Source organism: Pyricularia grisea, assembly GCF_004355905.1.
Source record: "Pyricularia grisea strain NI907 chromosome Unknown Pyricularia_grisea_NI907_Scaffold_1, whole genome shotgun sequence".
NCBI classification, from domain to species: domain Eukaryota; kingdom Fungi; phylum Ascomycota; class Sordariomycetes; order Magnaporthales; family Pyriculariaceae; genus Pyricularia; species Pyricularia grisea.
In genome coordinates this window covers 7,143,816-7,171,526 of record NW_022156716.1, presented here as the reverse complement: position 1 = coordinate 7,171,526, position 27,711 = coordinate 7,143,816, and the positions used below count along the sequence as shown (strand labels likewise).

Genomic DNA, 27,711 nt, shown 5'->3' with positions numbered 1-27,711 from the left:
TTGTATCCGTTCTGTTAATTTAAACAATAGTTTTTACCTGCTTGTTCGCCAACTTACCAAACGCGTGGCCAGCCACCCTTTTCTCTCGCAATTATATATATGCAAAATGTTGCAGTTATTTCCAATTGTAATAAACGTTTCAAGCAAACCTTTACGCCTGTCTCTCTTTCCCGCTGTTATTATAACCAACTACATATATGTTGCAGTTAACCCAATTGCTCAAATTATGTAAAGCCTTTACCAATTTCGAAATACCTCACGCGCCTTTCCAGCCCACGGACTTTAAAGTGACCTATAGCAATAGATCAAACACTTTTCTTCAATAAAAATCCCTGGGTTGAATTATTTAATATCCTTTCACTCGTACCACTGGTAATTGTCCAGACCATGTTATGACCAATAGCAAGTTGAACCATCCACTGCGATTATTTGTTCCCTGGCTGATTTCAGTCCCCGCTCGGGGGCGGGGGGTTTCAGTCGGAGAGATTATAAAGCGGACGCCAACCATAATTGCTAATTAAAGCGCATTTCGATTAGGGCGAAGCTGGTTAAATATATTAATCTACACGCCGGGGATACAGTCGCACAATCTAACCTTTAACTTGTGGAAAACTTAAGCAGGGTCAGCAGTATATTATGACGGCTACGATTTGCGGCGTTGGGTTATATGTAATCAATAACATTCCACATAAAGATTAATTTAGTTTTCAGTCCGTTTGTTTAATCGTATTATCAAATGAAGCCCATGTATATATTAGATAATCCAATATAAAGTACAGGGGGCACGTTAAAAAACAATTAAAATATCTTAAGCCTAATGCGGTCGTATATGCAATTTATATGGCAATTCCATATGAATATTATATACCACCATATTAATAACAGATCGCGGCCGAGATAATAAATCGTTGACCCTGGTTAACGTTAGTCAAGGTCAAAGGTTAGATTGGGCGATTTTAGCCCTGGCGTGTATTTTATCCCATATGGTTTCCATTTCTAATCCAGACGAACTTTCGGCCTCGTTTACGCCTGATTCGTGACGGGAGTGACCTTGCGGAATTGGCCATCCGATATAGTAAAGTCTATCTTGATTAGGTAGGTACGTCGTACTTCGTAGGTAGGCAAGTAAACTCTGATATCATCCTAGCAGGCACCGGAATCCGTCTGAAACATGTACTACGGTATAACCTTCTGTACACTTATTGGTCCCAACCCTGGCAATCTTCAACTACGAAGGTTAGATGGGTAAGCTCCAGCAGGTTGGGACAGTTTGAAAGTTCTTTTTCGACCCAAAATCCATGTCGCTGGAGCAAATTTATACTTTCTCGTACTCTGCCAGGGTGTGGGAACGTGCGCCCGTAGCCTCGGTACGGTTGGAGATCCGATAATCTAAATGATCTCTTGTGACATCAAAAGGACCTAATTATCGGCCATTCCCCATTCCCCCATTTCCCACATATTTAAATGCCTGCCCCCGATTTTGGTTTGCTGCCCAAAAATTCCTAACAACATCGCCCCTTAATTCAAACTAAAGCCTCCTCATAGTTTCCACAATGGACACAGGCGGCAAGGGCAAAGTTACTCTTGACGGCGCCCAGGAGACGCTTATGCTAACGCTGCTGGCTCGCGCCGTCGATGCCGAATCTTCTGACTCCATCCTTAATGACGCTTTTTCTGTCAAAATCAGAGACCAAATCCGGGATGAATACAGTTACAATTTTGGTGCACGTGCAGCGCCGGCACTTCACCTCGGCCATATGGCCAAGATGGTCTCGTCTCGGGCCAAAATATTTGACGAGGCGACCGAAAGATTTCTCCAACAAAACCTGGGACCCGCTACCGTATTGCATATTGCCTGCGGTATGGACACAAGGTGCTTTCGGGTAAAGTGGCAAGGTCCGGGACGTGTTTGGATCGACGTGGATAAAAAAGATGTGGTGGAATTAAGGAGGGCGGTGGTGGAAAACCCCGAGATATCGGAAGGTCAGGGAGAATATCGGTTGGAATATTGCGATATTATCAACGATATAAACTGGCTGGACGATATTCGCGTACCGAACGACAAACCAGTTTTAATTATATTTGAAGGGTTGGTTATGTATTTGTTTCCTAGTCAAGTTCTTGGCTTGGTTGATAAATTGTTGCGGCATTTCGAACGGTACGGAAAGGGAGGACAGATATTCTTTGACTCGGCTGGGCCTTTTTGGTATTATTTTCTCAAAATTTTCCCAAGTCAGTTAAGGAAAATGGGTGCCGAATTTCGGTTCTATATGTCTAACGGGAAATGGTTGGAACTCCACTACCCGGCTTTGCATCAAATTAACCGGGAGTTGCAAGGCGGGGTAGTATCGTGGATACCATATTTCTGGATTTTCCAGGCAGTTGCCAAGCTGTTTAATAGTTTCTTTGGAGTGTCTCTGGCTGGTGGTATTTATGGATTCAAGTTTTGAGCACCTTTTTTGAGTGGCTCATCAGATAAAGCTTTGGTGCAGCAGGCGTCGAAGAATCAGTTCATTTAAATGTGATTATAAGAGAAAACCTGCTGTGAAAATTTTATAAAAGGCGTTCGGTGCAATTTATTAACGTTAGGCACTGGGATTGTATTTCTATCTACACACTCTTTTGATTTTTAGCCCGGTTAACCTTTGGTCAAATACTCCAAGTTTGTTAGTCATTTTCCACTGTCTATTGTCTGAAGTCGCGCTTCGCAACGAAATCTCTTTGGTGGTGAATCGTGAATCCACTGCTTTTACCGGTAAATTAAGTACACTATAAACGAAACGGATTACCAGGGCCGTACACAGCCTCGGTCGTGGCCATAACGATTTCGTGACGAACCCATTCGAACAGTTTAACCGTCTTAGGAGCCACCGATGTATCCTTTGTCAGCTTTTCAAACGATTCCGCGATGGCGGCTATCGTTTTGATATTTAATGCGTCTAAGCCCGGTCCAGAGAATACGGCATTGTGTATATACTTGTGAAATTGCATAAAATAGCCGCTATCGTCAGTTATATTGGTACGGATGATATCGTCTGTAGCTTTATCAATTCCACAGATGTTCTTGAAAAATAGGGCCTCGATTAGACAAAATGATAATATCCTGAATGGTTGCTGAACAGCCGAGATAAGAGGGCGTGAATTGACAACGTAAAGGCGAAGCCAAGGAAGACGCCGGCAGGGTATAAATTGGCAGCTTGTACTTGTCCCTGATATCTTTTGGTTAGTTTCCTTGTCGGAGCATTGATGTTCCTGGAAACATAACATCCTCACCTCAGCTTGGGTGACAAAGCTTTGCCATGAGAAATTATCCCCAGGATGGTGGAAATAAAAGGAATTCCCCAGCTGACCAATTTGGGCTCATTGCCACCCTGCGTAAGACGCTGGATCGCGAACAATACCACGTACAAAACAAGGCCTGCCCCCAGAATCATCAAGACAGGTTTTGAGAGCTGGAGACTTTTAGACAACATGGTTGCGGCTAGGTACGATACTATGGTGGGTCGGTGTAGGTGCTTCATAGGGCGAACCAAATAGCTACAATGAACGACATAAGGGCTGGTTCTCGGTATATTAGGATGGGGGAACGTCAAGCTTTGCTGAGTGGTAGCCTTTGTACCAAGGTACAACATAAGCCAACTGTGGACTGATAAAAGGGGTGCCAGTTTGCTCTAAACCACCCGGGAAAAGATAAATAAAACCTAACAACCATAATATCTATGAAGGTTGCAGGTATAAGCTTTGACATCCCAGCTCAATATGAAAGATAAACAATTACTATAGCACCATACCATTTTGGATTTGACAGAAGCTACGTGGTTTATATTTTGAGAGGTACTAGGCAAAATCATGTCAAAACCGCCAAGAATTTTCCGAAAACTTTGCGCAACCTAAATAATAACACTGGGCTAGGATATCCCTGTTTTGGCATGGCCTTCTCAGGTTTCGCAAGGGTTGTACGCGGCCCCGGAACTCACCCCTGCCCTTGGTCATAAATTATAGCATGAGGAGCTCGCTATATGTACCGGTCACTATCATCCAATAATTTACAGTCTGAAATATCGGTTTGAATTCCTCTGAGTAGGTCCCAGTACTGCGGAGCAAGCACGCACCGCGGGGGGGGGGGCGTAGTAGAATAAGCCATTTGTTGCTCGCACGCGCTACTTACTCCTCTGTTGAAATCCAACCACCCAAAAGCTTGAATCAAACGGAAGGTTCGATAAAGGCAAGATTTGTTGACCTATTACATTTAACTATCGAGTTTCCATGTTTGCATGTGAATACCCCTTACTGCGAAGGTAGTAGTTGACTGGAGGAACGTGATTCATTACGTGGCCAGCACCACATAGATGACTGGAATAAGTTATGGTCCACATTTGCTTGATGAAAAGGCTTCCCCTTTAAGGAACCACACAAAGCACTCAGGGGCCGCCGTCGACGTACCCTGCACCCCCCTCCCTCTACACGGAGACCTCGCTCTACGCGGACCGCCCGTTTCAACCAACTTACAAACACCTTACAATGTATAGAACCACGTGGAGGGGATAAATCTCTGGTTACACTTGCAGCTTGTCACACTGGGATAATCCATGTGCGGCCGCAGTCCGCTGTTCGGAATTAGCCCGTAATAAACTTTGCTAGCACTAATAACTCGAATAACCCCTTCTGCGTAATCCTAATCTTTGCGAGTTAGCCCATAGCGTGTTGCCCTTTGGCAGGTAGGTATTAGCCCATCTCCCACGACTTAGCTTGTCCGTTATCCACATGGAAGTCCTTCTCAATCGACAAGTATTCTCCGGTCGAGTACCTCAATCACCTTACCGCCCAAGGGGCTCTGTTCCAACTCGGCAATATTACAGAGTCCGACCACCGCAGGACTAATCAGCTCCTGTTTCAAATGTTCTCCGTAGAAAGGATTAAGCGCCACTATGGCCCCGTGAATTGCAGCTGTAGCGACCGGCTCGGTTATGTCGAACTCGCCGGCAATCCGTAGGTGCATAAGATCTTTTCCTTCATGTCGCTCGATTAAGACCTGCAGACCTTCGAGGATGTTTCCGGCATCTCCGCAGTGCAGAGCGGTGCTCACCGCGCGGCGGATGTCGACGTAAACCATAGAGCTCCCGCCCAGCCTAACCCCAACGCTTTGCTCCCGGCCCAAAACCTGGAAAAGGCCGCGTTGATAATTTAGCCAACAAGCTCGATCTCCGACGGGGTAGCGTACAAACGGCATCGTTCGGTGCACTAGGTTCGTAACCAATATACGCCCCTCAGTACCGATGGCTGTTATAGGCTGGTTGTGTTCAGCGACGATCTCCAATACAATATGGGGCCAATTGACCGAATAGGTATTCGCTGGATGACTTGCTTTTTTGCCAAACTGGAAGCCGATTACGCCGCCGTCCATCGCCCCGTAAGCAAGCGGTTGGAGTTCGGCGTGAGGAAAGGCCCCCTCGAGTACCGAGAGCTGGTCATGGTATAAACCCTCCCCGCCGTACAATTTAAGGCGTACTGAAAGGAGAGAATTTCTGCCCTTTTTACCCATTATGATGGCTATTTTGTAAAGGAGTGACAACGTGCTCATCAGCACTGTCGGCTTGTTTTCCGCCATCAGTATTTCCACCACTTCAGGGTTCATGTTGCCGCCGATAGGTAAATTCAACCCCTGGCGCATAGCCCTTTCGGTTACTCTCGAGGCGTACCTTGCTTTGAAGACTTTGGGCATTCCTCCTCACAATCCACACATGATAAAAGCCAAAAAATTCATTCTGAGCAACGGCGGCGCGGCTAAAATGCGTATGCTCACTACGGTATACTGGGCTATGTTCGGTCTGCTACCGTGGGCTGCCGTCCCGCAAGTACCCCCCGAAATTATATATTTTCCTCCCTGGTTTCCTTTCAGTGTCTACAAATTTGCTTCTTGGGCCCGCTGCAGTATCATTCCACTGTCGGTTTTAAAGGTCCGGCAACCTCTTTACGCTCTCAACCACTGTCGAAACCAAAACAACAACTGCCTGGACGAACTGGGGCTGGATCTGGCAGCAAAAACAATCAGCTATACCAACCCCTATTCGCAGCTCGTCGTGTCAAAGTCTCTACCGTTCGTACTCCAACTGTTCGACCATTTGTTACAGCTTTTGTCGGCAATCTTGGGCCTATGGTTCGTCCGTCGTCGTGCTATAAAACAATGCGTGGCATGGATCTTAAATCACCAAGAACCTTCGGGGGATTGGGCGGGTATTTACCCACCAATGCACTTCAACATCCTTGCCCTTCTTTCGGAAAACTACTCCCAACAAGATCCTGCAATAGAGTCTGGTCTCAAAGCCTGTCAGAGGTTTTTGTGTGACGATCCTGTTTACGGAACTTGGATGCAAGCCAGCTTGTCTCCCGTTTGAGATACGTTTCTTATGGTTCGAGCTTTGGTTGACGCCGGCATCCACCAGGACGAGGAATTACTTACCCGCCCCGTGGATTGGCTTTTGAACCAGCAAATCACCGACCGCGAAATCGGCGATTGGCGCGTTTATAGGCCTACCGTTTGCGCTGGAGGGTTCGCATTCGAATACAACAATAAATGGTACCCTGATGTTGATGATACGGCAGTGGGTGCCGTTGCTCTTTTACATCACGATCCATCTTTAGCAAACCATGCAAGCGTCTCATCCGCTGCAGCTTGGATATTAGGCATGCAAAACAAGAACGGTGGCTGGGCGGCGTTTGATGCTGATAACGACGCCTTTTATTTAAACGATTTGCCATTTGCCGACATGGATAGTCTCTGCGACCCATCTACTCCCGACGTCGTAGGCCACGTTCTCGAATTCTTTGGTCTTTTGTTTCAGCTGGCACGCGAATACAAGATTAAAAACCCCGATATGGTGAAGCTTTTACCCAAAGCCCGCGCGTCTTGTACCAGGAGCATCGCTTACCTGGCCCGGACACAAGAGGAATTCGGTAGCTGGTACGGCCGCTGGGGTATCAATTACCTTTTCGGCACCAGCGCCGTCCTTTCGGGTCTAGCATACTTTGTCGACGGGGACTCTAGGGTGCCAGATATGTGCGCGGCCGGAGTGAAATGGTTAAGTGTACGACAGAACCAGGATGGGGGCTGGGGTGAGACAACCGAGTCGTACAAAGATAAACGACTCGCCGGTGTTGGGAAATCAGCACCTTCGCAAACCGCGTGGGCATTAATGGGCCTGTTGGGATTTCTAAACATCAAGGACGCCATTATTGAGAAAGGCGTGGCGTACCTCCTCGGGATACATAAGACACACAAAAAGACCGGCCGGAGGGGTGGCTGGCACGTGGCCCGAGGAACAGTACACGGCTACGGGGTTTCCGGGACAATTCTACCTCAAGTACCAACTGTACAGCCATTATTTTCCCATGATGGCCCTGGGCAGATACAGATCACTGACTGGAGTCGATTAAGTCAAGATCTGATGCGATGCACCATTTCTGCTAGTGGTGGTGAAGCTCAAAATCCCTATTGTGTTTACTTAATTACACACACTGTTACAATATCAAAATATCCCGCCATTTTCTTTTGAGTTACTGATCTGTCTTTGAATTGGAAGCACAGATTTCGCATTAACACATTCATCAAACGGTTGAAACGCAGGAAAATGGTCTTCGCCCAAAAACGGATATCTTGGCAGGAGAGTCTCTGTTCCCTGTATTGATGCCTGAACACCGCCGTTCTTTAGCTGTATATAGGTGCAACTGCCAGGACATCAAAACCATCTAGCGCTAGATCTTAACACAACGGTGGGATTAGTCAGAGCACAATATATTCCCTGGTGAAGCGGCCCACCATTTCTTGCAATTGTTTTGATGTCTGCAAGGTTGAATGTAGTCTGTCGACCATGATATGCAAGTTCTCAAAAATCCCCAACACTAGAATTCAGCTTGAGCGGCACATGAACCATCCGATCCCCGGATCCACTGGGCCTTGGCAGACTCCCACCCCTGATGTTCATCTGCAAAGCATAATGCATCAGCCTCGGCTCGCCCAGTTGACTGTCGCGCGCGGTCCTCCAGGCCACAAAATCTTCCTGTCCCACGCCTCCACCAAGGTGCTTGTTGGTGCTGGTCTGCTCTGCTACAGTAACAGACGGCAGCGGCTCCGAGCGCTGGGCGTCGCCACCGGGGGGATAGTCGTGGCCAACCCATATGCGGTAGTCAGCTGGGAGCCCAAGAAGACGCTGTACGGAGCTGTATAGAGCTGTAGCATCGCCGCCGGGGAAGTCGCATCGGGCCGAGCCGACGTCTGGGTTGAAGATTGTGTCGCCGCAGAAGACGTTTGCTAGAGGGAAGATTTGGGATAATTTGATTGTTAGGCTACATTCTGAGTTGCTGAAATGCACAAACTTCGAGTGGATATCATGTCACTTACATCCGATGATATAGCCTAGGTGGTCAGGTGTATGGCCTGGAAGGTGGATAGCCTTGGCCGACAGGCTACCCACGGTAAACTCCTCATCGTCATCGTAGAGATGGTCAAAAGCCGCACGAAGCTCCTCGTCTGGCACGCCGTATCGCGCGCCGAACCGTTCCTGAACCTGCTCGACACGCCGCCCGATGCATACTTTTGGCGCCGTCGAATCAGGCCCAGCGATTCGCTTCTTGAGGTAACTCGCTGCGGTGACGTGGTCGGCGTGGATGTGCGTCTCCAAAATGCGCTCTACTTTGTATCCTTTGTCCCGAACCACGGCGAGCAGCTTTTCGGCGCTTGTCGTGGACAGGGTACAACTTGCCGGGTCGACGTCGAGCACTGAGTCGATGATGATGGCGGCCTTGGTGTGCGGGTCCGCGACTATGTATTGCCATGTGCCTGTTACGGGCTCGAAAATGTCGTGGATAACAGGTTTTATTAAAGTTTCAGCGGTCATGATTCTGACTGGATTCTGTGCTCGTGGGGATGGATTTTTGTTTTGATACGTTTTGAATCCTAACTCGTTGGAAGTTGCGTCGTGGTATTTATATATCTCTCGCCTCAATAAAATTCTCGCGTGAGAAAGTAAAATTGAAGAGAGTCGAATCGGCGACATACTAGATATAAGAGCCCGACGTGTAATTCCTGTGTCAATTAGACCCAATAAAACTAAGAGAATGACCCTAGCAACCAAACACGATACGTCGAGCATGAAAGGTTCCACCAGGCATCAGGGAACTACGAATTATAATCATGAAGAAATTAGAGGCCGTTGTTCCGCCGGTTAACTGACGCCAGGCAGCCAATTGAGCAGTTAGCCCGAATTCCAGGGGACACGGGTCCCGCCCGGCGATGGCGGATTAAACCACGCGTGCTTTTTGTCAGTTTGTCAGTATAACATCCATGATTATCGCCGAATATGTGGAGAAACCGGGCCATACAAATTGAGGAACCCAATGACGTCGCCGATTCCCACGCAATTTGAAACTCAATAACTGTCTCGACAATTCCGCTCTGTAAAGCAACTCGACTCATGAACCTTTCGATATTTGCTTTTGAATTTCTACATATTTTAAGGGGAAAAAGTGGCCGAACTAGCCCAGCTCTGCAATCTTGTTTTGGCGCACATGTACTTCCTGGAGTCACTTCGGCGACTCCAGGAACAACTAAAAGTCATGGGCGTTCGCGTTAATAATAGAGACTCTATATGCACCCACTGCCACTCAGGCCAAGCTCGGCAGTCACTTCCTGGGTCGCACGGCGAGTGCACTTGGCCGGTGCCACCAGGGCTTCGAAGAGCGACTGGGCCCCTTGCGATACGGCATATGAAGGCTTGGTATTTCGGATCTTTTTTAGTGGAACATCTGTTTGTGGCTATTAAGATGTCTTTACAGGGAGCCGTATTCCGATATTACCTTCGCATTTGACCAAGGCATTGTTGAAGCTGTCCTGCTATGTAGCACCCTCAGAAACCCGTGATCAGGACACGTTCTAGCCAGTTCCCAATGTTTTCGAAACGGCGTGAGATGCGTACTCGGACCGCCGCGCATGGAACAGGGTCGGATCGGCGAGGAGCATCTGGCTGTAGCAGGGGATGAGCTAGAATCCGACGTCGCCGCCCGTGGCGTGATTTTTGACGTTTTTGTTGGCCATTTTGAAGACTTGAACGTCCTGTTTTTGATGAAGTCGTTCCCATCCTTTCTTTTTGCCAGCTGGGAACAAATAGCCGGCTCACAATATATCCCTTTTCAGTAAGAGTTTCGATAGCCGCCCGACCTCCACATCGACTGGAGTTGTTGCCTCGTTGATGACAGGCACCGAGACCCAGGTCGCAGACTATCCAGTTCTCACAGCCATCTCATGGGGCGCACTACACCTCGAGGTCTGTCCCAGTCTTGGTGCCAGCAAGGGACAACGCATCCTCAGAGTTGGTGCTGAGCCTCACCCCGCAGCCGTAGAAGGACGGCTTGCAGATGCTGCTTTGAACTGCCCTGTGGGTATGACTTTGAGGACATATGAACCACAAGAATCCAGTCTTCCTGTCGTCTCAGCTCTCTTCATGCTCTCTCCATGTGGGATCTATACAATCCCGGAAAAGCTATATGTCTTTGCTGTCGGCAGCAACCGCCGCCTGCTTCACGGCGTCTGCACGGCAAAGACGTGGGTCACGTATGGCGGTGCCGGGGGCGACCACCTCGAGGATTCTGGGGGGTTTCGTCACCTCGATCCCAGACGTCGTAGCCCGAAGCGACGCCCGAGTCCACGTGTCTGCCAGGAGCGGCGACAGGTGGCTGCGGTGGAGGAGGGGGGCTGGGACAAGAGCGACTGGACCCAGTTGGACTTGGACATTGAGCTTTTAGGCCCACAGGAGGCTATCTGGCGGACCGAAGATCGAATCAATGTTCTTTGGTGGGGCAGGGCCAATGACTCGCCTCTGCACAGGTCGCCGATCGCGGCAAGTGTATAGTAGACCGTGGTAAGCACAGGGATCACTGGGCTACCAACATCGGTTAGAGATGCCAGAGGATGGATGTATATATATTTGCCGGTTCATCAGAACCGGCCCAGATAATAAGGGGAACATGGGAGGAAGGTAAAGGGCGGCAAAAGGAATTTCAAATGTTCAAGCCGCTTTGAATATTGCACTTTGCAATTATGAATGCATGTAATGGAGGTGGTTGGTAATGGCGACGATGGCGTTGCCGCATTGGTGGTGTTGCCAGCTACCTCAGGCGTTGCCTGAGCGTTTGTGTGACCATTTGCCCCATCCAAAGATGAGATAACAAAAATAGGGAGTATTAATAGAGCAGTCAATTACAGTAGTACGCGGCCACCTTTGGACCCCAATTTACCTTCCCACTTACCTACCTACTTGGCTCCCTACTTCACTCAACCAGGTCCCTACGCACCTAACTACTTCCTTTCATACTTGGCGACAATTCAATGATTAGATGCGGCAGAACAAGGTAACCAAAAAAGAGGGTTTTTAATCAGCGCTTCTAAACTATGTACACAACCCTAGCCAAAAACTACCTCCGATCATGCTTCATAATCGGCAGCATCGGCCACTCATCACTATCCGACCTCACAGAATCGACCGCATCGCCTCCATTTCCCAGCCTCCCACTCCGCGACGCTCCCCGCATCCTCGACACGGAAAGTTCAATCTCGGAGGTGACGTGAACATTATCCTTTGGCGGCGGGATAGGCGCCTTGTCGGCCCTCCTCAGCGTCGACAGCTTGCTGCCCAACCCTTTCTCCACGTCGTCCTGGCGCCTGCGCCACCTCTTGGGCACGAACTTTTCGCGCATGTAGCGCCTCAGCGGCGTCGTGGTGCCAAAGATGATGAAGATGAACAGGCCCGGCGTGACGCCCGGCATGAAGAAGATCCAGTCGGCGCTCGCGCGCTCGGGCGACATGTCGGGTTCGGCGGCGGCAAGGTCGGAGGTGGCGTTGGTGACGGCCATGATTTGGAACAGCGTGTTGGTCACCTCGAAAATGCTGAGGGCCACGAAGCCGATGGTGAAGCGCAGCATCAGCCAGCGGTCCCATATTCCTTGGCGCTTCTTGCGGGGCGCGTTGCTGGTGACGGTGGTGGTGGTGGTGGAGGCTTTGGGGTCGCGGGTCGCGGGTCGGTGGCCGCTCTCGAGGGTCGATTCGACGCCTGTGCCGGTGCCGTATGTGCCGGTGTTACCGTCTTCTCCCCAGTGGAGGAACTTGCGTTTCGAGTTGACGTATCGGGTAAAGATGATCAGCATGAGCATGCAGCCGAATAGGAGGCTCAGCATGACTGTGTCGAAGGACGTGTTAGCGCACGGTGCTTCAAGCATATTCCCCCGACCATGACCTTGATTGGAGCGGAGCATGCGACTTACGGGGCAGATCTGCCAGCAAAATGAAGACAACAAAATTCTCCTGCACTTTAGGAATGCGGAGGAGAAGTATTGTAGTGAGGGGGAAAAGCACGGCAAAGATCTTGCCTCCGCGGTTGATCACGTTGAAAACCTTCTTCCATTTCGAACGGTTGTTGGAGGTTTGCGCGAGGTAGCCGGCCCTAGAAAAAAACGTCAACAAAAACGGACACGGACAAACTAGTTTGAAGAGGACTTTCGCTTACCAGAACATCACGGCCATCGCCTCAACACTATAACAATAATATTCTACGCGAGATAAAGGTCCAGGTCAGTTACTCTTGTCCTCTGAGAATCAGGAATTGGCGGATGGAACTCACGAATGTAGTACAAGACCAAACTAAGGCCGACCGACCCGTTGGCAATGGCGATCTCGGGATTACCTGGGTGAAGCTTGCGGTTTTCGAACTGCTCCGCGACCAGTGTTCGATAGCGCAAAACGTCGTGTGCTTGCTGGGCCAGAGATGCCAAAATGCTGAGAGTAGCAAAGTAGGCAAGCATGGCCACGTCTGTGATTCATTGCGATCAGAGTCATTAGTCTTGTCGCGACTCGGGAGAGCTGGGGCACGACGGCTTGGAGGCCGCTATGGGTCAGGTAACTTACAGCTCGTCCTCTCCTGATGTGTCCATGTGAGCCATATCATCATCGAGCTGGCGATAAGGCAGATGCTGCAGTAGATCATGACGCCGGCCACCGTGCCCTCGGCGCCGGCGGGTACTTGAGATGCCATTGCGGGTGTTTGATGCCCCAGTTGCTGACTGACTGGTAGGGTATTATTGCTTTCTGGCCATGAGATCGACGTCTGATTTTGCTTCTTTGATCTCCTTTGCCAAATGTGGTTATTGAAGTTAAAGAAGAAAATACTACTAGTAGTGCTTCTTCAGAGATGGATCTCGGTAGGAGCTTTTTTTTCTTCTCGATCAGCTGCGACCGTACGTAGTTTTGGGATGGATCGTCTGTTCGTGCGCCCAGTTGTGGACCCCCAGCCCTTTTTTTCCCAAGAATAAAAACCCGAATTTTCGGCTTGATCCGTACGGAGGCTGATGGGATCGCTGCAGTAAAAAGTAAGGTATACTTGGGTACGTGTTAAACGATTCAGCTCAGGGGGAACTGGATACTTGGGTTCGATCCGCAGGGTCACCCCAGCGAGGAGGTGGTCGATGCCAGGGACGACAAACGAACGGAGGAAGAGGCGCAATCAACTCAAAACATCGTCAAAATCTGCAAACAGGCCATAGTTCCAAGCTGCCGAGGCCATCTATTTATCTAAGGGCTGCATGCTTGCATTGATATGTGTTCGTTTGTGTCGCCTCGGCAGCGGGCTGCAAGGGGCAGGCAGGTAGAGGCACTAACTAACTTTTACACACACACTCCCAAGAGTTCAGCCACCGTATCTTTTTTCCTGCGTGTGTGATGTGTACATGTGTATTTCCTATGGCTCTCTCTCTGTCTTTGTGTGTGTGTGTGTGTGGTGTCTTGTGTGAGCGGGGGTCCTGCAATAAAGTGAAGGGTTCCTTGGAATAAAGATTCGGTACCAGCCTAATGGCCATCGGTCTGGGCACCCACAGCTTCTTAGATCCCCATGCTGCCTATAGCGACTTTAACCCCAAAGGTGATGGTGTCGAATTCTTTTTGGTCAAGACTGTCGAGTTGAGAGATGTGGTGTGGGTGGAGAGTCTGTGCGCAAGTAGCATCAACCCGTCCCCTGTTTTATCTCCTTCCCAATATAGCCGCTAGTGCCAACAACTGGCCGATTTTACGTCGTATCGGAAAAACCTGCAATGCGACAAACCCCTCAACTGCTGCAACTTTGCGGGCGAAAAGGACGTTTATCTTCTGCAGCCACTCACGCCCTCTCTAGACACGTGCTTGCTTGAAGGAAAAGCTTGCGCGCCACGAATTACTTCGTAATTAAAGATGCAACCCCTACAAAAGGACTTAATACTCCCACAAGGGAAAACCCATTAGTCTAGGTGCACCAGCCCCATAGATTATGTACGTTGTACGGAGGAACACCTCAAGACGTCCTTTGTATCTCTCGCAGGCTTTACTTCATAGGGAAGTTACATGATGAAAAACAAGGCCAGGCCACTCGCTTAACCATCTTGGTTACACCCCCAATTCAAAAGATTTCTCTCCACTGAATGTATCGCTGTGCCTACCAAACTATCTATCCCTTGACCCTGAACGTAGCAACCTTTTCGGATTGGATCGGTGGGAGGATCACTCTAGGGGTCGATTGGGAAGCTTGCGAAGTGTTTCAAAGTAGCATTGCGGGAGGCAAACGTGGTGTGAGGATATCCACCTTGCCACCACTGCACGACAGGCTCGCATTTTTTTTTTTGGCGGGTGCCTTATCAGCCGAGCTTGTCCCGATTGTCCTACTGCAGATTTTACAATAACAGTTCATGCAATGTCTTCGCCGGATGTCGGTGCCGATTTTGGAGGTTTCCTTTTGGAGAAGTTTTCTCTGTCAATCGCGGGAACAGAAACTCAAACCACTACCGGTACTGCAGGTCAGAAAAGCACTGCATTGTAATATAATTAGTGGTAATATTACCAACGAATTACCATTTAACACATCCATCATCAAAGCCATTACTGTCGTAAATTAATCCATACCAAAAATGTCCCAATCAAGGAAAAAAAACGTGAACCACCTCACTAGAAAAGAAAACACCCTTGCGATCCAGGCTAGGCGACCATTGAAGCGATCCAAGATGCGGCATCCTGGGCATCAAGCTGATAGTTCTTGTGCGGATCGTTGACAATAATGCCTCCGGCGCAAATGTTATCACCCTCGTGGCAGATGACTCTCCACTTGGAGGCAGGAATGTTGGCCAGGGTGCGTTTTTGGTACGGGTCGCCAAGGGTAAGAACTGCAAGGATCGAAGAAGTTCAAGTCAGAGAAAAGAAACCTTGTAGGTCGACATGAGGTTTCCCACAAGGGATTCAAATGGTCAAACTCACCAGCAGTAATCTTGCTAGCAACATCCGCGGACAAGACGCCTGCGGTCTTGTGCACGACCTGTGCTCCCTGACTATAGCCTGAGAGGACGATTTTGGTGTTGGGGCACTTGGTAGCAGCCTGGTATGCATGAAAAAAAAAAACAGCGTAAGCGACAATTTAACTTTTTTTCTCTCTCTCCTTTTTCTTTCTTTCTTTCCGTCCCGGATGTCTGTGCCCCCCCTTCCGGGTAGCATTTGTAGTGGATGGACATACCGTTTCCGTGAGGTTCTTCATGACCTTGACCCCGTTGGGGTCTCCGCCCAGGAGGAAGCCCAAAATGTTGGCTGCGTACGTAACTCCCTGGACTGCCAGCCTGTCGGTACCAACAATGCCGGCGAGGGCGTTGAAGATGAGCGGTCCGACCGCCGCAGGGTCGCCGACCTAAGAAGCTGTCAGCATCTGGGCAAAAAAGAAAAAGAAAAAAAAAAGTAAAGGGCAGGTGGAAGCTTAATAAACAATGAGGTTTTGGTGCATACGTTTCCGTCCTGGGTAGTTCCGCGAGCGTAGATAACGGTTATGTCCCGGCAAGGCGTGCCGTCTGTCAGCTGGTTGTAGGTATTGCCTCCGTATTGACGGGCTTCAAGGGTGCGAGCGGGAGCCGCCACCACCATCGAAACGATGGCGGCAAGGGTGGCCAAGGTGACGGAAAACTTCATTTTTGCCGATTCAAAAAGGAGTATGTGCTAAAAATTGGCGACGACGACGACGACGACGACGACTGCGAGGGAGTAATCCAGGTGGGACACGGGTCTGAAGAATTGACTTGAGAGTGTACACACAGCATCACAGCTCTCAGGATCAACGAGAAGAAGCAAATGAAGCACTCTTATATATTTATTCACTTCCCTCCTTCGTTTCCCAACAAAATGTGTACCAGCGAATGTGTACCAGCGAATGTATTACCACAAAGCAATCTTACCTGCGAAAACAGGAAGCTCTCAAGGCCCGCAATGTTACTCTTGTCAATGCAGGTGGCGCAGGCCACGACCAGGCCTCGAATTCCCCATCTTTTGCGGTATATCAAGCGAGACGGATTAATTAGCCAAGATATTCAATAGTCTGAGTATTGATGGAGACGAAAAAAAGGGGCTGAATCTGGGGATAATCCTGGAAGGGGAGCAACGGCCCCAGTCATAGGACGAAGACTTATCACGTGGATCATCGTCTGAGCGCTTCCCTTACCACGGTAGGCAATCGAGCACGGTCGCTTCCGCTGTCTAGTCTCGATCTGCTCCTTCTGGAACGCGTTAGGTCTTTGGGAAAGACGCGTAAAATCTCCATAATGTTTTATTTTTACCATGATGATTTATTTTTAGTATTTAATTCCTTCAGCTTTTGCAGCTTTGCGGCAGTCTAATGAAAAAAGTAAGTGGGAACAACGTCAGCTGGAATAGCTTCAGCTTGGTTGTAATTGCTGCCATACGCTGTCGCAAAGCGCGCTAGATTTCAGGTAATTTAGGTAGGTAGGTCGGTACCTAGCTACCAGCCAAGGGTTTTTGGGGGCCGGAGAGATTATGGTTATCTATTAATCATCACGTGATCAGATCTGCGAGAATAATTCTACGCGTTGTTTCCGATAGGCAGGTCCTACCTCATGTTGCAATCGTCAGAGGATCAGCAATCATCACACCCAAACTTCACCTTGACATGGATGCTTGAAAACATGTTCTCATTAACCGACTGACCATGGGACTGGGTCTACGGATGTTACTTTAAAGTAGAGCGACTCAAACAAAAAATGGCAGGCGTCAAACGACTGCGACTCGTGGTGATCGCAACGGTCCTCTTACTCGCCGTTTTCTGGCTCGTGCGGCGCAGTGATGACGACCTGATTCGGTCCGCCCCGCTGGTAATCCCCAACCCAGAATTGACTCACGGGAGCGGCAACCCGGGCGACGCGTCATCCAACCACAACGGAGCACACCGAGGAGGAGTTCTGGCCAAGCCTCCACTTCAGGAACCATCAACTTCCAGCACGCAGCTTGCCCCGATTCGGCTACCAGAACGTCCAAACGCACAAATCGTCAAAGATGCGCACAAGCTACCGACTGCAGAAGACTTCGTGTCGCACCTCTGGGCGGTCACTAGATTGCCTGGGCTGAGTTTGAGGGAGGCAAAGCGGACCTGCACCTGGAAGCCCGATGAAAAGGTCAACTTTCAATTCGATAATGCTGAGGACTGGATCAAGGCCGATCGGCCCGATACCGAAATAGAAGCTCGGAGGGCTGAGTGGCACAGCTTCATCCGCGAGGGCATGATTCCTTACTCCGCGGTGGCAGACCGCTTCACCAACCGTCGAGGGCTGGTCATTCTAGCAGGCAACCAGGATACGGTCTCCCGCGTCGGCGTGATACTGCGCGCCTTGCAGAAGCTAGGGAGCAAGGTCGCCATTGAAATCCACTATTTTGGTGATGAGCTGTCTGAGCATGACAGAATCAACCTGGCCTCGGTCTGGCCCAGGATGTTTTTTAATGACCTGTCTGGGTCGCATAACATCATACGGCCAAAGAAAGACGGTCTATACATCAACTACCAGCTCAAGACCGCAGCTCTGCTCAACTCCCGATTCGCCGAGCCACTTCTCCTCGATTCCGACAACATTCCACTGATAGACCCGGATACCCTCTATGACTCTGAGGTCTATCGAGAGTATGGGACCGTGTTCTGGCCCGACATTGCTCGCACCTGGCCCCAGAACCCAGCCTGGGCCATCACAAACACTAACTGCCGAATGGACGAGTACGAGCAGGAGAGCGGGCAGCTGCTGGTCGACAAGACCCGCTTCTGGTACCACCTACAGCTGGCGGCGTGGTGGAACAACCAGCATGGCGACTACTACAACAAGTTTCTGCTGGGCGACAAGGACATGTTCCGGTTCGCGTGGCATGCGCTCAAGACAGAGTATGGGAAGCCCAAAAAGTGGCTCGCGAGCGTGGGCACGGAGAACGATGGATTCTACTGTGGGCACTCATTCGCCCAACACCACCCAGACGATGGGCGGGTTGCCTTCCTACACGGTGGTCTGGTCAAGACGGTAAGCCTGGAGGTGATGCGCTGGAACAAGGAGGTCAAGGGTGGTTATTTTCGGCACTACAAGCGCTCACCGTCGGACGAGGATCCGTCTGTCAACGTTCACGTCGGCATCAAGTTTGACTCGGCCACATACAAGCCCAACCATCTCCCTGATTTCCATCCATCCATGTGCACAGACTTTTATGATGTGGAGGCACGGGATCTGAACGAGCTGGTGCCAATGTGGGAGAAGACAATGAACGAGATTGGTGGGTATTGGCAGTTGGGGCCCGACAAGGCCCACAGCGGAAATGGCTTCGGGGGGACCGACTTTTCATCAATATAGTGGAAAGCTTGACAGAAGGTTGATAGTTATCCCTACAGTCTACCAAGCCTGCAAAAAGATACTTTTTCTTTTCTTACGAATGTTGAAACTTGGAAACATATAATCGTCGGTACATGGGCCTTCATAACAACCGCAATCCGAACGCGTTGGGTTTATACAATATTCGAGGGAACGGTTTCGGAACGGTTTCGGCGCTCCTAGGTACACAGGCCTGGGTCAGCACTAGCCGGTTAGGGCTGTGAAAATCTACCAAGCGTGGGCTGGATACCTGCTCGAGCTACTCGCTGTCACCTTGTCTTTGGTGAGAGGAAGCACTTCACAGGAGGATTATGACCGTACAAGGCCTTCAACTGCACGTCCTGCTGCTCCCAGCATTTCATATAATCTTGAGTTTTGCCTCCGTTACTTGAAGCCTTGGCTTGGCAGACTCTGGTGGCCATGGCTTCCAGGGCGTAGAGATTAAGGAGCGTCATGAAAATTAGGAATCCTGTTGGTAGTTCGGGGATATAGCGCGTAAGCCGACTATATCTTGCTGAACTCTCAACATGTTATACGGCATACATGCGCAAAATATTCCGACCTTTCTCATATGGAAATACTAATCTAACTCCAAATGCGGCGAAAAACTACAGCCGACTTGTTTTGCGTGTTCATTTCGGTTGACCTGCGGGGCTGTAGCCTCCCTGGTTGTTCGTGAAGCAAAAGGTGTAGTTGTTAGCGCTCTGGTCTTATGCATGGTTGAGTATGAATTTGCCTACTACTTGGGCCTATTGTGGAAGAAATCAAGAGTCAGCTTACTCGCTTGAACAGAGCTCAACGTCTCCAAGTGCTTGATTTTTTTGATCAGACATTCGTATTTACCAATGTAGAGTAGAAGGACTAAGAGGAAAATCGGGTCAAGCCTTGCAAGATAAAGAAGGTCTGTATTGGGAACATAATCCTCAGAAGCCAAACTGTCCACGCTGTATTCTCTTAGATTTTCACAGGGTCCAGCTGGTCCCACCATAAACACCATGATGTCGGCTATGGTGGGGCTGACTCCCTCGGTACATGTAATGCCGCCCTCAGCGGAACATGGGATCGAGAGAGTTGTTTGGGCTCACGTGACAACGGCAAGGCCTAGGATGAGAACGTTTTGGAAAAAATTGCTAGTTGTATAGAGTTTTCTTTTGTTCAGAAGGAGAGAATGTCGAGAGTTAATTGGCAAAATAAAGCAAAGAAGAGATAGGAATGTGTACTTCCATAAGTGATTCATTAAATTGTATCGGGGACGAAGATGCAAAGACCTATTGGAAAATTATGTGCCTTGGGGAGGTGGTTTTTTTTTTTTTTTTTTTACTAGATTTAACGTTGAGATCTACGGCTATGTTTCTGAGTAAAGTATGTCGCCAACATTGAAAACCCATATCAAGTCCTGCCTGAAGTTGGGGTCATCATGTTTCTCTCCAGCTGGCCCAGGTTTGCAGTGTTTGCACTAGGTCTGAGATTGAGTGTGCCTTTTACAGGTGATTTTCCACTCCTTTTGGGAGCGACAAGTTGAATCTTTTGAGCTAAGCATCAGTCTGGACTTCTTTTTGGTCAAAAATCTCTGAGCACCAGGCCTGACACAGGTATAGAAAAGGCGGAAAAGGCAAAAAAGATTTTAATCAAACGCGGAGTGCAAATTGCCATCAGCCTGTAGATCTCGCACTTGGCAATGGTCTCTCCCGTGCAGGCCCGATCCTCATGACCCCACGTCAGGTCTGTCTTGTTAATCCTGCGCAGCCGCTCAGTATAGTCATTATCACTTTCCACAGGACCCTAAAGCCAAGGACCAGGCTCAACTTCATTCCCGTGTTGGCCATACGCATCGGTGTTAAAGTGAGTAGCGTACCCAGACACAGCGACGGCCGTCCCGGTCGGCAGGACCTACAAGCCGTCCTCCTCGACCTCCTGACCGGGGCCCGGCGGGAGGGCGCGTAACGGACAAGCACATCCAGTTCCGAATCAGCCTTTACCCAATCTGCACATTATAATTCTGAGCCAAAGAGCCCCCGAGATGCCTCTTTGGGGCGAGGGGGTGTGGACGCAGCGGAAGGAACTTGGGGAAGCTTCTACCTTCCCGTAAATTGCACCTATACGTTTGTTGGAGGAAGCTTTATCTCTGGCGCAGTTAGTTGGCTAGTTAGCAAAAGCTTAACGGATAGGATCCACGACATCAATCAAGCGCTGGGACCGGCTTTGGCCTGGTCTTATTTTGGCGTTTTTCAAAAGATCAAAAAGACCGTTCTCCGTGGACAAGTAGCAGAGTAGAGCGATTCAATCACAGTAAATTATCTCGTTGTGTCCTACCATAATACACCAGGATTGGATGAGGATGACGTCGTGCGAGCCTTCACCACGCTCTATGCAAGAAAAGAAAACCTCAGGCGCATTTCAACCCGCTCACACGTGTCACGCCAGCCACGAGATGGCCAAGATGAAGGCGTTGTAGAAATCCTCAAAAGCAAGCGCAGTTTAAGTTTAGGTGATGGGTGCAGCAGCCGACACTAATGCGCGCCATCGACGACGAATGCGGAAATCCACCAGCAACAAGCGCCGATCTGGACCGCGCAAGACCAGTCTGTGGACGCTTGTACCTGGCTAGCGCGATCAGAGCTAGTCGCGGTGCCGAATATAGGATGAATTGATATCTTGGAAAGGGGTCGGGTACTTTGCCTAAGGTGGGTAAGTAACGGTCGCCTTAAAAAACCGCCTCCTTCTGGCCAAGTCCACGTGGGTGGTAATAGCCTTACCAAGCTTGCCAAGCTAAGTACCGACCTATGTAGTACTGCGGAATCTGGACTCAATTTCAGCCCCCGAGAAAAGTGAGGCTGAAGAACCAAAAGATTAGCTTAGGAGTATAAGCAAAAGGAATAAGATTGCATCCCATTTTAGCATAAGGGGTGCTTTGGGTTTTTGTTAGAGATATATCCTAAATATGACATTCCAAACATTGCGAGTGGCTCGCTAAAGCTGCTTACCATTATATATGCTCGGCCTATCCTGAGAAGTTGTTGTTCAGTTCCTCGACCTGGATCTCTTCACCCAGAGAATTACAACAATCGATCCTACTGATTTAGGTTATTCGCCTTGTTGCGTTGCAAAATTCAACGGCGGCTTTTGAACTCTTTTTCTCATATCCTCTTCACAACCACCAGCAGCCTCGGAGCCACAAGATGCGGACGTCTATTGTATTGACTTTTACTGCCTTTGCAACGGTATATGCTGCAAAGATCAGCCCCGACGCCAAGTGCGGAAACGGGATTACGTGTCAGGGGAGTGCTTTTGGCAACTGCTGTTCCCGCAATGGATGGTGCGGGGCGGGGACAGCCTACTGCGGGACAGGATGTCAATCTGCCTTCGGAGTCTGCGACACCCTTGGACAGTCGAGGCTTTCCCAGAGCCCTACCTCGATCAGGACCACGTCGGGAGTCAGCCACCCCTCTGGAACAGCCTCGCCCCAAAGAATTACGGATACTGGCGGCTGTGGTCAAGACCATGAATCCATGACCTGCGCAGGCTCTGCGTTTGGGGATTGTTGCTCGGCGTAAGTTATATTGAAACATTCACCAGCGGAATAAAGGGCAATAAACTAATTTCATTGCAGATATGGCTACTGCGGTTCGCTGGATGCCTATTGTGGAGCTGGATGTCAGGGAAAGTTTGGAATTTGTCGTTCCAATCCAGTCGGGACAAAAGTAGTCAGTCCAGATGCTCGTTGCGGCAACCTTGCTGGCGCTGCAGGAGGCTTTACCTGTAAAGGCTCCATTTGGGGTAATTGCTGCAGTGATCAGTCGTATTGCGGATCTACAGATGCGTACTGCGGCAAGGGATGCCAAGCGGAGTTTGGAGACTGCGACCGTGCCACCAACCCAAGCTCGTCTTCGACATCTGCGTCGAACACAGGCTTCTCTACCTCGGTATTATCCCTAAATGCGCCTACTATATCGATTTCGACTACAGTTTCGGAGACAAGCTCGTCCTCAGAGCTTATGGCTACTCTCAAACTAGACTCACCGACATCAACCTCGAAATTAAGTTCGTCCTCGACTTCCAGTTCCTCTATTACAGAGACATCCATCTCTCCTACAATTTTTTCTTCGGTCGCTTCAACCGCTTCAACCTCTTCGACCTCTTTGACTAGCTCTTCTTCAAAAACGACAACTTCTAGTACACTTGAGACATCGACATCAGCCTCAATATCGATGTCATCAGCGACTTCCACCTCCTTCACCACAAACACACCAGCGATATTATCCACAACAACCCAGTCTTCCGCAACGTCGACTCTGCCGTCTTGTCCGAAAGCTTCTTGCTTTCAAAGCACTCCCAATTATTTCACGAATCCCGGTATTGAGGCCCCCAATACCGTTTCACCGTTTACAGTCTCCTCGAACAGTACCAGTTGGTACCTTAAATCTTATACCGAGGCAATTCATGCCCATAGTGGAAATCGTTGGATGAGAGTTAGCGCCAACGAGGGCTTCACCAAAACCGTAGAAGTCGTGCAGACAAACGTCAAAATCCCTTGTGGTACCACGGTGACGGGTTCCGGCTGGGCAGCTTTCTATCAGGGGGCTTATTTCACGACGATCGTGATAATTGTGGACGGAGTGGAAGTTGGCTCCCCGTACATGTTGCCGCAAACTGGGGGTGGGTGGACCCAATTTGGTGGCGGTCAGGTTACTGTCTCGGGTGATACCCACGTGATTGGGGTTCGTATACAGCTCTCGTATCCTACGCCGGCCGACTTAGTTGATCTTGATGACCTATTGCTTACCGGGACACCCCCTGCTGGAGTTCCTTTATGTCCTTAGCTTCTCCTTTTCGGATAGTAAGACTTGCTGTTTTTTTATATTATCGTTGCTGACAGGTCATTTGATACGAACAAGGGCAGCTGTGAGGGAGTGCCTTATGGAATTTTTGTGATTTCAAACGCTGTTAACTTTCCGCCTTTGTTCAATCTGACAAAACCGACCAGCACGCTGTGTTATAATGTTTCCGCCCCAGATCGATGATTTTAAACAGAACATTGCGGACTAGTTAGTATATGGTAATTCCGACTGGACAAAAGCTTTCGTATGATGATTCAGGATATCCCTTGGGATATTTTAAAAGCTTACTTTGGACAAACATAGCGGTATTTCATACCTTGTTGAACAAGTTACACCTTCAGTACCTTATAGTGGTAGCCGCACTCCATCAACAAGAGCGGAGGCAGAAAATGCCCGCGGTAATAATAGATAGCACCAATAATTGGACTGTGAATTAGTTTGTCCTGAATTAAAATAGCCCGTGACTCTTTTGAGGTTATAGGAGACCCTGTCTACAACCTGTAAAATTGGCTGGGCTCGCCTTCCTCGACATTGATGCTAAGTCAAAACATGAGTTTAATATCCAATGCAGTGGCTCAATCTTAAACGCGGTTTAGAGGTAGCATTTAGAACAGCCAAGTGGCACATGGTTTTGCACCACTTGGGTGTGGTTAGCATCAAGAGCAATTCTACAGCTCTATTACCGGCTGGATTGGTTCTGTTTACGACGGGGGACAGGTCGGACAGGCTGAACCGAGTCTGGACCTCTAGGGGTAACCGCCGTTTAGGCGAAGATAAATGTAACCTCGGCTAGGGGGCGAGTGATCAACACTGGCAGCTCGCACTCAAGACGGGCTGGTTCGACGGCTGTTGTCTGTGTGTTGGCCAGAATGGCCCGCCGATTGCGTGAAGCGTCTTACAGCCCGATCAAGATGATGCCCGCAAGGACGAAAATGTTGATGTGAGCACGTTGACAAGAGGTGGGCCGTTTGCAGGCCAATTTCGTGTAGGAAACACGGATCTATAGAGAGGGAAGGGCTTCTCAACACGAGAACTGCCGGCAATCACGGAGGGGCCAACCCGAGAGATGAACCACTTAATGGGGCTGCCTGACGGATCGGTTGCATTTCCTTAGCTGCAATCTGCTGGCAAGTAGAGCAAGGCGGTTGCAAAGGCAGTCATTGCTGAGCGCCCCTTTCTCGTCCAGTCCAGGCGCGGTGACGACACGCAGAACAAAAAGTGGCCGTCCTACTCGGCCAACTAGAGGCAGGTACGTGTTGATGCCATCAAGGGAGCGCCCAGAGATATAGATGACGAACTTGGTTGACACCGCAGCAGTCAAATATAAAGGGGACGGCCAGCCTCTCCTGAACCTCGGCCGACTTTTCAAATTTCAAAACTTCTTCATCGGGCAAGATACCGCTGCTTCACCTGCAATTATCCACCCACAACCAGAACCTAAAAGCTCACATCTAATCTCTGCATCCCACCCTTTTTCCTCCATTCGTCCAAAGCTTTTGCATATGAATTCATCCCGGGCGAATAAATCGCTGCCCCGCCATTCTAGGAGTAAAACCTCTCCCGCCACTATCAGTGTTATGCCGCGCGTGCAACTAGCCAGCGGTGTCGAGTACGCAGCCTCTGTGATAAGCTCCGTGGCCCAACCAACCTCGGCTTCATCCGTTGGCTGTATCTTCACTCTGCCAGCCGCCAACTCTCCAGCCCGTCGCGTCGCCTCGAACGCCACGTATGCCGCTTCGTACAGGTACGTAATGTTGACTGATGCACCACTCATCATCGGCATAGTCAAAAACAGCTGTTCGACGGAGATGACGGGTTGATACAGTTAAATACTTACAAAATACCTGCCGGTATTTTTTGCAGGGAGTGAGACAGTGGAATGAACGAAACTCTTACGTTTGGAAAATCCTTGGTGAGTGAGCCACGCGACGATCGAGGCCCGTGTTTACTTTCGAGCCGTTTGTACCGGAGCGTAATGCCGCCGCTGCCGGTAATTGTGGCATTGGACATGCCGCTCGGTTCCACAAAATCTGTGCCTGGTGATCGATATCCGGTCGCGAATATAATAATTTCGAGACTATACTCTTTACCATTTGCTACCAAACATTTATTGACTACTTTTTGCACGATGTCATTCATTAACGCCTTGGCTGAAGAGACTTTCCGGGTATATGATTCATCGCCCCAGATGGCATGCAAGACTAAGGCCGACGTTGTAGTTTCAGGAGGCTGGCTGCTGCCTGCGAGCTCGATGGCGATCCCACCCGTCCCCTCGCTCCATAAACACCCGGCCCATTGTTACAACGCAGCGCGATTAATTCGGACCGCTGACTTGACTACAGACCGTGAGCCTCGTGGGGGGCTTCAACCTTGTCACGCTGGAGGTTAAGCTTTACTTCGGCCAGAAACATTTTCATGAGCGACACTATCTTCTCACTATTGCTCTCGGCTCTGTGTGACGCCAATCCAGAGGCCTTTGTAGGGTACTGGCACCGCCTTAGGCTCCAGCGCTTTTCCTCATTGTTTAGTAAAGCACTCGGTCAAGAACGCTGTGAGGGGCGGGGGGAGTTGCAAACCTTGCGCTTGTGACCCATAGAATGGTTGCTTCCACGGAGAAGTGATAGCCTTGAACATTGAGTGCGGAAGAAACGCCCAGCATTAGCAACACCCGAGACTGAAGAAGGCGGTCCCGGTCCCTGTGAAGACGATGATCATGTGCATCAACAACTACACCAGTGTCCTCGACCGAGTAGTACTCATAGTTGATGGCTTGGATGGGAAACTTTCGGCCGATATAATCACCGCCGTGTACCACTTCGTGTATGGCCGTATGGAGCTTACCAGCTAACCTCTGCGGCTCTGCCGCACATGTATCGCGACCTCGACCAGGTGGGTAGTAGAGAACAGCTTGCGGTCCCGCGTCAGTCAAACCAGCCCCCAAGTTCACGCCCACGGCCACGTGGAGGAGAAGCCATTAGTACAGCATAATATCTGCCCAGTGCGACGACAGGCATTGGGTCTCGTCAGTAGCCGCAATTATCACCTACCGAAAAGGTAACAGTGAGTAGTAACGTACGTTATCGTTGCTAATCGAGATCGCATCTATGACGCCTGATCTTAACTGCAGGTGGCCACTACGAGCGGTAGTTGGGACTAATTTAGCTTCAAGGCAACGGGTAGAAAGGTAGCAATTCTTGGCTTTGAATCAAGCGAAGCTAACAAATGCCCTCTCTGGTGAAGAATAAAGCGCTTTTACGGTTTGACCCGAGTACGTTTACTTCATACGAAGCACGTCGTAGCATTCCTACTGGCTTGTTGAACCTAAATATGTGACCAAACTTGGAAGCGACGGGTCAGAAGAAGTAAGGGAAAAGGTGTTTTGTGCAACAAAAGATTAGGAGTAACGAATGCAAGCGGGTCCCGACCTACGGAGTAAATTTTACTGAATACTTTCTCCTTGACACTAATTTTCGGTAAGCGCCAAGGAACTACCTAGGTACCTGAGGTAATTGAAACTACCGCGTACTTGATCTAAAATCATCCCTATCAAAGCAAATGCCCACCCGAATGAAGTTGTTCGCATTTTTTATGATATATTTTACATTTCATATGGACCGACTTAAAACCTGCGCATGCGGTCTTAGTTTTACCCTATTAGCTCGTCTGACTTTTGTTTGGACTGGGTTCCAGTCTGCAGATACAAATTTGCTGACATTCCTTCTTGCTGGCCAAAGTTAAGAAATACATATTAATTTGACACAGCGTCTTGTATTATTTTTCCCCATGTACTCGTACCGGTATAAACCTGCGGTACAAGACAAGCAGTGGATCAGCTTAATCGTGTTTTGCGAAATTTGCCATCCTGGCCTAGCTTTCGTACGTAAATTTCGATGGTATTATATTTTACTTTGTCAAACACGGTTTTAGCTGATCTCCCCTTGGTAAGCCAACTTGGCCAAGTCCTCAACTTTGAAACACGAAGTATACGCAGCGGCCGTGCAGTAAACGTTCCCAAATTTATATTTATGCAGAGATGACGATAATTAACCGTGTTGTAACGGACGTTTCGTTGCCGGGTCACGGCCTCGAACACTGCGTAATGTGAAGGTCACAATTACCTCTTTGTATACCCGGCTGT

The 27,711-nt window shown here is 49.4% G+C and overlaps 11 protein-coding genes across 11 annotated transcripts; 6 read left to right on the top strand and 5 right to left on the bottom strand.

Annotated features, from left to right (window-relative positions):
• Nucleotides 1–1,553: 1,553 nt before the first annotated feature.
• On the top strand, nt 1,554–1,887 carry PgNI_02184 (uncharacterized protein; the record flags this gene model as incomplete). Its single annotated transcript, XM_031122251.1, is given in 2 exon segments — nt 1,554–1,860; nt 1,874–1,887. 2 exon segments carry the CDS (start codon nt 1,554–1,556, stop codon nt 1,885–1,887), a joined length of 321 nt encoding a protein of 106 aa, XP_030986031.1.
• Nucleotides 1,888–4,777: 2,890 nt separating this feature from the next.
• PgNI_02183 (uncharacterized protein) lies at nt 4,778–5,635 on the bottom strand (the record flags this gene model as incomplete). Its single annotated transcript, XM_031122250.1, has 1 exon — nt 4,778–5,635. One exon carries the CDS (start codon nt 5,633–5,635, stop codon nt 4,778–4,780), a length of 858 nt encoding a protein of 285 aa, XP_030986038.1.
• Nucleotides 5,636–6,407: 772 nt separating this feature from the next.
• PgNI_02182 (uncharacterized protein) lies at nt 6,408–7,434 on the top strand (the record flags this gene model as incomplete). The annotated part of the gene is made up of 2 exons (XM_031122249.1): nt 6,408–7,249; nt 7,284–7,434. 2 exons carry the CDS (start codon nt 6,408–6,410, stop codon nt 7,432–7,434), a joined length of 993 nt encoding a protein of 330 aa, XP_030986037.1.
• A 449-nt stretch (nt 7,435–7,883) lies between these two features.
• PgNI_02181 (uncharacterized protein) lies at nt 7,884–8,894 on the bottom strand (the record flags this gene model as incomplete). The annotated part of the gene is made up of 2 exons (XM_031122248.1): nt 7,884–8,308; nt 8,399–8,894. 2 exons carry the CDS (start codon nt 8,892–8,894, stop codon nt 7,884–7,886), a joined length of 921 nt encoding a protein of 306 aa, XP_030986036.1.
• A 1,091-nt stretch (nt 8,895–9,985) lies between these two features.
• Nucleotides 9,986–10,904, top strand: PgNI_02180 (uncharacterized protein; the record flags this gene model as incomplete). The annotated part of the gene is made up of 2 exons (XM_031122247.1): nt 9,986–10,122; nt 10,190–10,904. 2 exons carry the CDS (start codon nt 9,986–9,988, stop codon nt 10,902–10,904), a joined length of 852 nt encoding a protein of 283 aa, XP_030986035.1.
• A 522-nt stretch (nt 10,905–11,426) lies between these two features.
• PgNI_02179 (uncharacterized protein) lies at nt 11,427–13,633 on the bottom strand. Its single transcript, XM_031122246.1, has 5 exons — nt 12,953–13,633; nt 12,669–12,857; nt 12,555–12,597; nt 12,313–12,491; nt 11,427–12,227 (listed from the first exon to the last, which is right to left on the bottom strand). Exons 1-5 carry the CDS (start codon nt 13,077–13,079, stop codon nt 11,467–11,469), a joined length of 1,299 nt encoding a protein of 432 aa, XP_030987079.1. The 5' UTR covers nt 13,080–13,633; the 3' UTR covers nt 11,427–11,466.
• A 1,377-nt stretch (nt 13,634–15,010) lies between these two features.
• On the bottom strand, nt 15,011–16,015 carry PgNI_02178 (uncharacterized protein; the record flags this gene model as incomplete). The annotated part of the gene is made up of 4 exons (XM_031122245.1): nt 15,011–15,228; nt 15,320–15,437; nt 15,573–15,740; nt 15,836–16,015. 4 exons carry the CDS (start codon nt 16,013–16,015, stop codon nt 15,044–15,046), a joined length of 651 nt encoding a protein of 216 aa, XP_030987080.1. The 3' UTR covers nt 15,011–15,043.
• A 1,082-nt stretch (nt 16,016–17,097) lies between these two features.
• On the top strand, nt 17,098–18,717 carry PgNI_02177 (uncharacterized protein; the record flags this gene model as incomplete). The annotated part of the gene is made up of 1 exon (XM_031122244.1): nt 17,098–18,717. The coding sequence occupies one exon, from the start codon at nt 17,098–17,100 to the stop codon at nt 18,715–18,717; it is 1,620 nt and encodes a 539-aa protein (XP_030987073.1).
• Nucleotides 18,718–22,347: 3,630 nt separating this feature from the next.
• PgNI_02175 (uncharacterized protein) lies at nt 22,348–22,880 on the top strand (the record flags this gene model as incomplete). Its single annotated transcript, XM_031122242.1, has 2 exons — nt 22,348–22,439; nt 22,552–22,880. Coding segments are annotated over exons 1-2 (381 nt in total), but the record flags the coding sequence as incomplete, so codon positions are not given.
• PgNI_02176 (uncharacterized protein) lies at nt 22,529–22,819 on the bottom strand (the record flags this gene model as incomplete). Its single annotated transcript, XM_031122243.1, has 2 exons — nt 22,529–22,734; nt 22,756–22,819. The coding sequence occupies 2 exons, from the start codon at nt 22,817–22,819 to the stop codon at nt 22,529–22,531; spliced, it is 270 nt and encodes an 89-aa protein (XP_030987074.1).
• Nucleotides 22,881–25,150: 2,270 nt separating the features above from the next.
• PgNI_02174 (uncharacterized protein) lies at nt 25,151–25,393 on the top strand (the record flags this gene model as incomplete). The annotated part of the gene is made up of 2 exons (XM_031122241.1): nt 25,151–25,317; nt 25,369–25,393. The coding sequence occupies 2 exons, from the start codon at nt 25,151–25,153 to the stop codon at nt 25,391–25,393; spliced, it is 192 nt and encodes a 63-aa protein (XP_030987072.1).
• Between the last annotated feature and the right edge of the window lie 2,318 nt (nt 25,394–27,711).

Excerpts from the sequence above, each read along its gene's own strand:
- PgNI_02179 (XM_031122246.1), bottom strand. The coding sequence starts at position 13,079 with ATGGCATCTCAAGTACCCGCCGGCGCCGAGGGCACGGTGGCCGGCGTC. Across the intron at positions 12,858-12,952 it reads ACATCAGGAGAGGACGAGCT|ACGTGGCCATGCTTGCCTAC; the intron begins GTAAGTTACCTG and ends AATGAATCACAG. Across the intron at positions 12,228-12,312 it reads TTTGCTGGCAGATCTGCCCC|TCATGCTGAGCCTCCTATTC; the intron begins GTAAGTCGCATG and ends CCTTCGACACAG.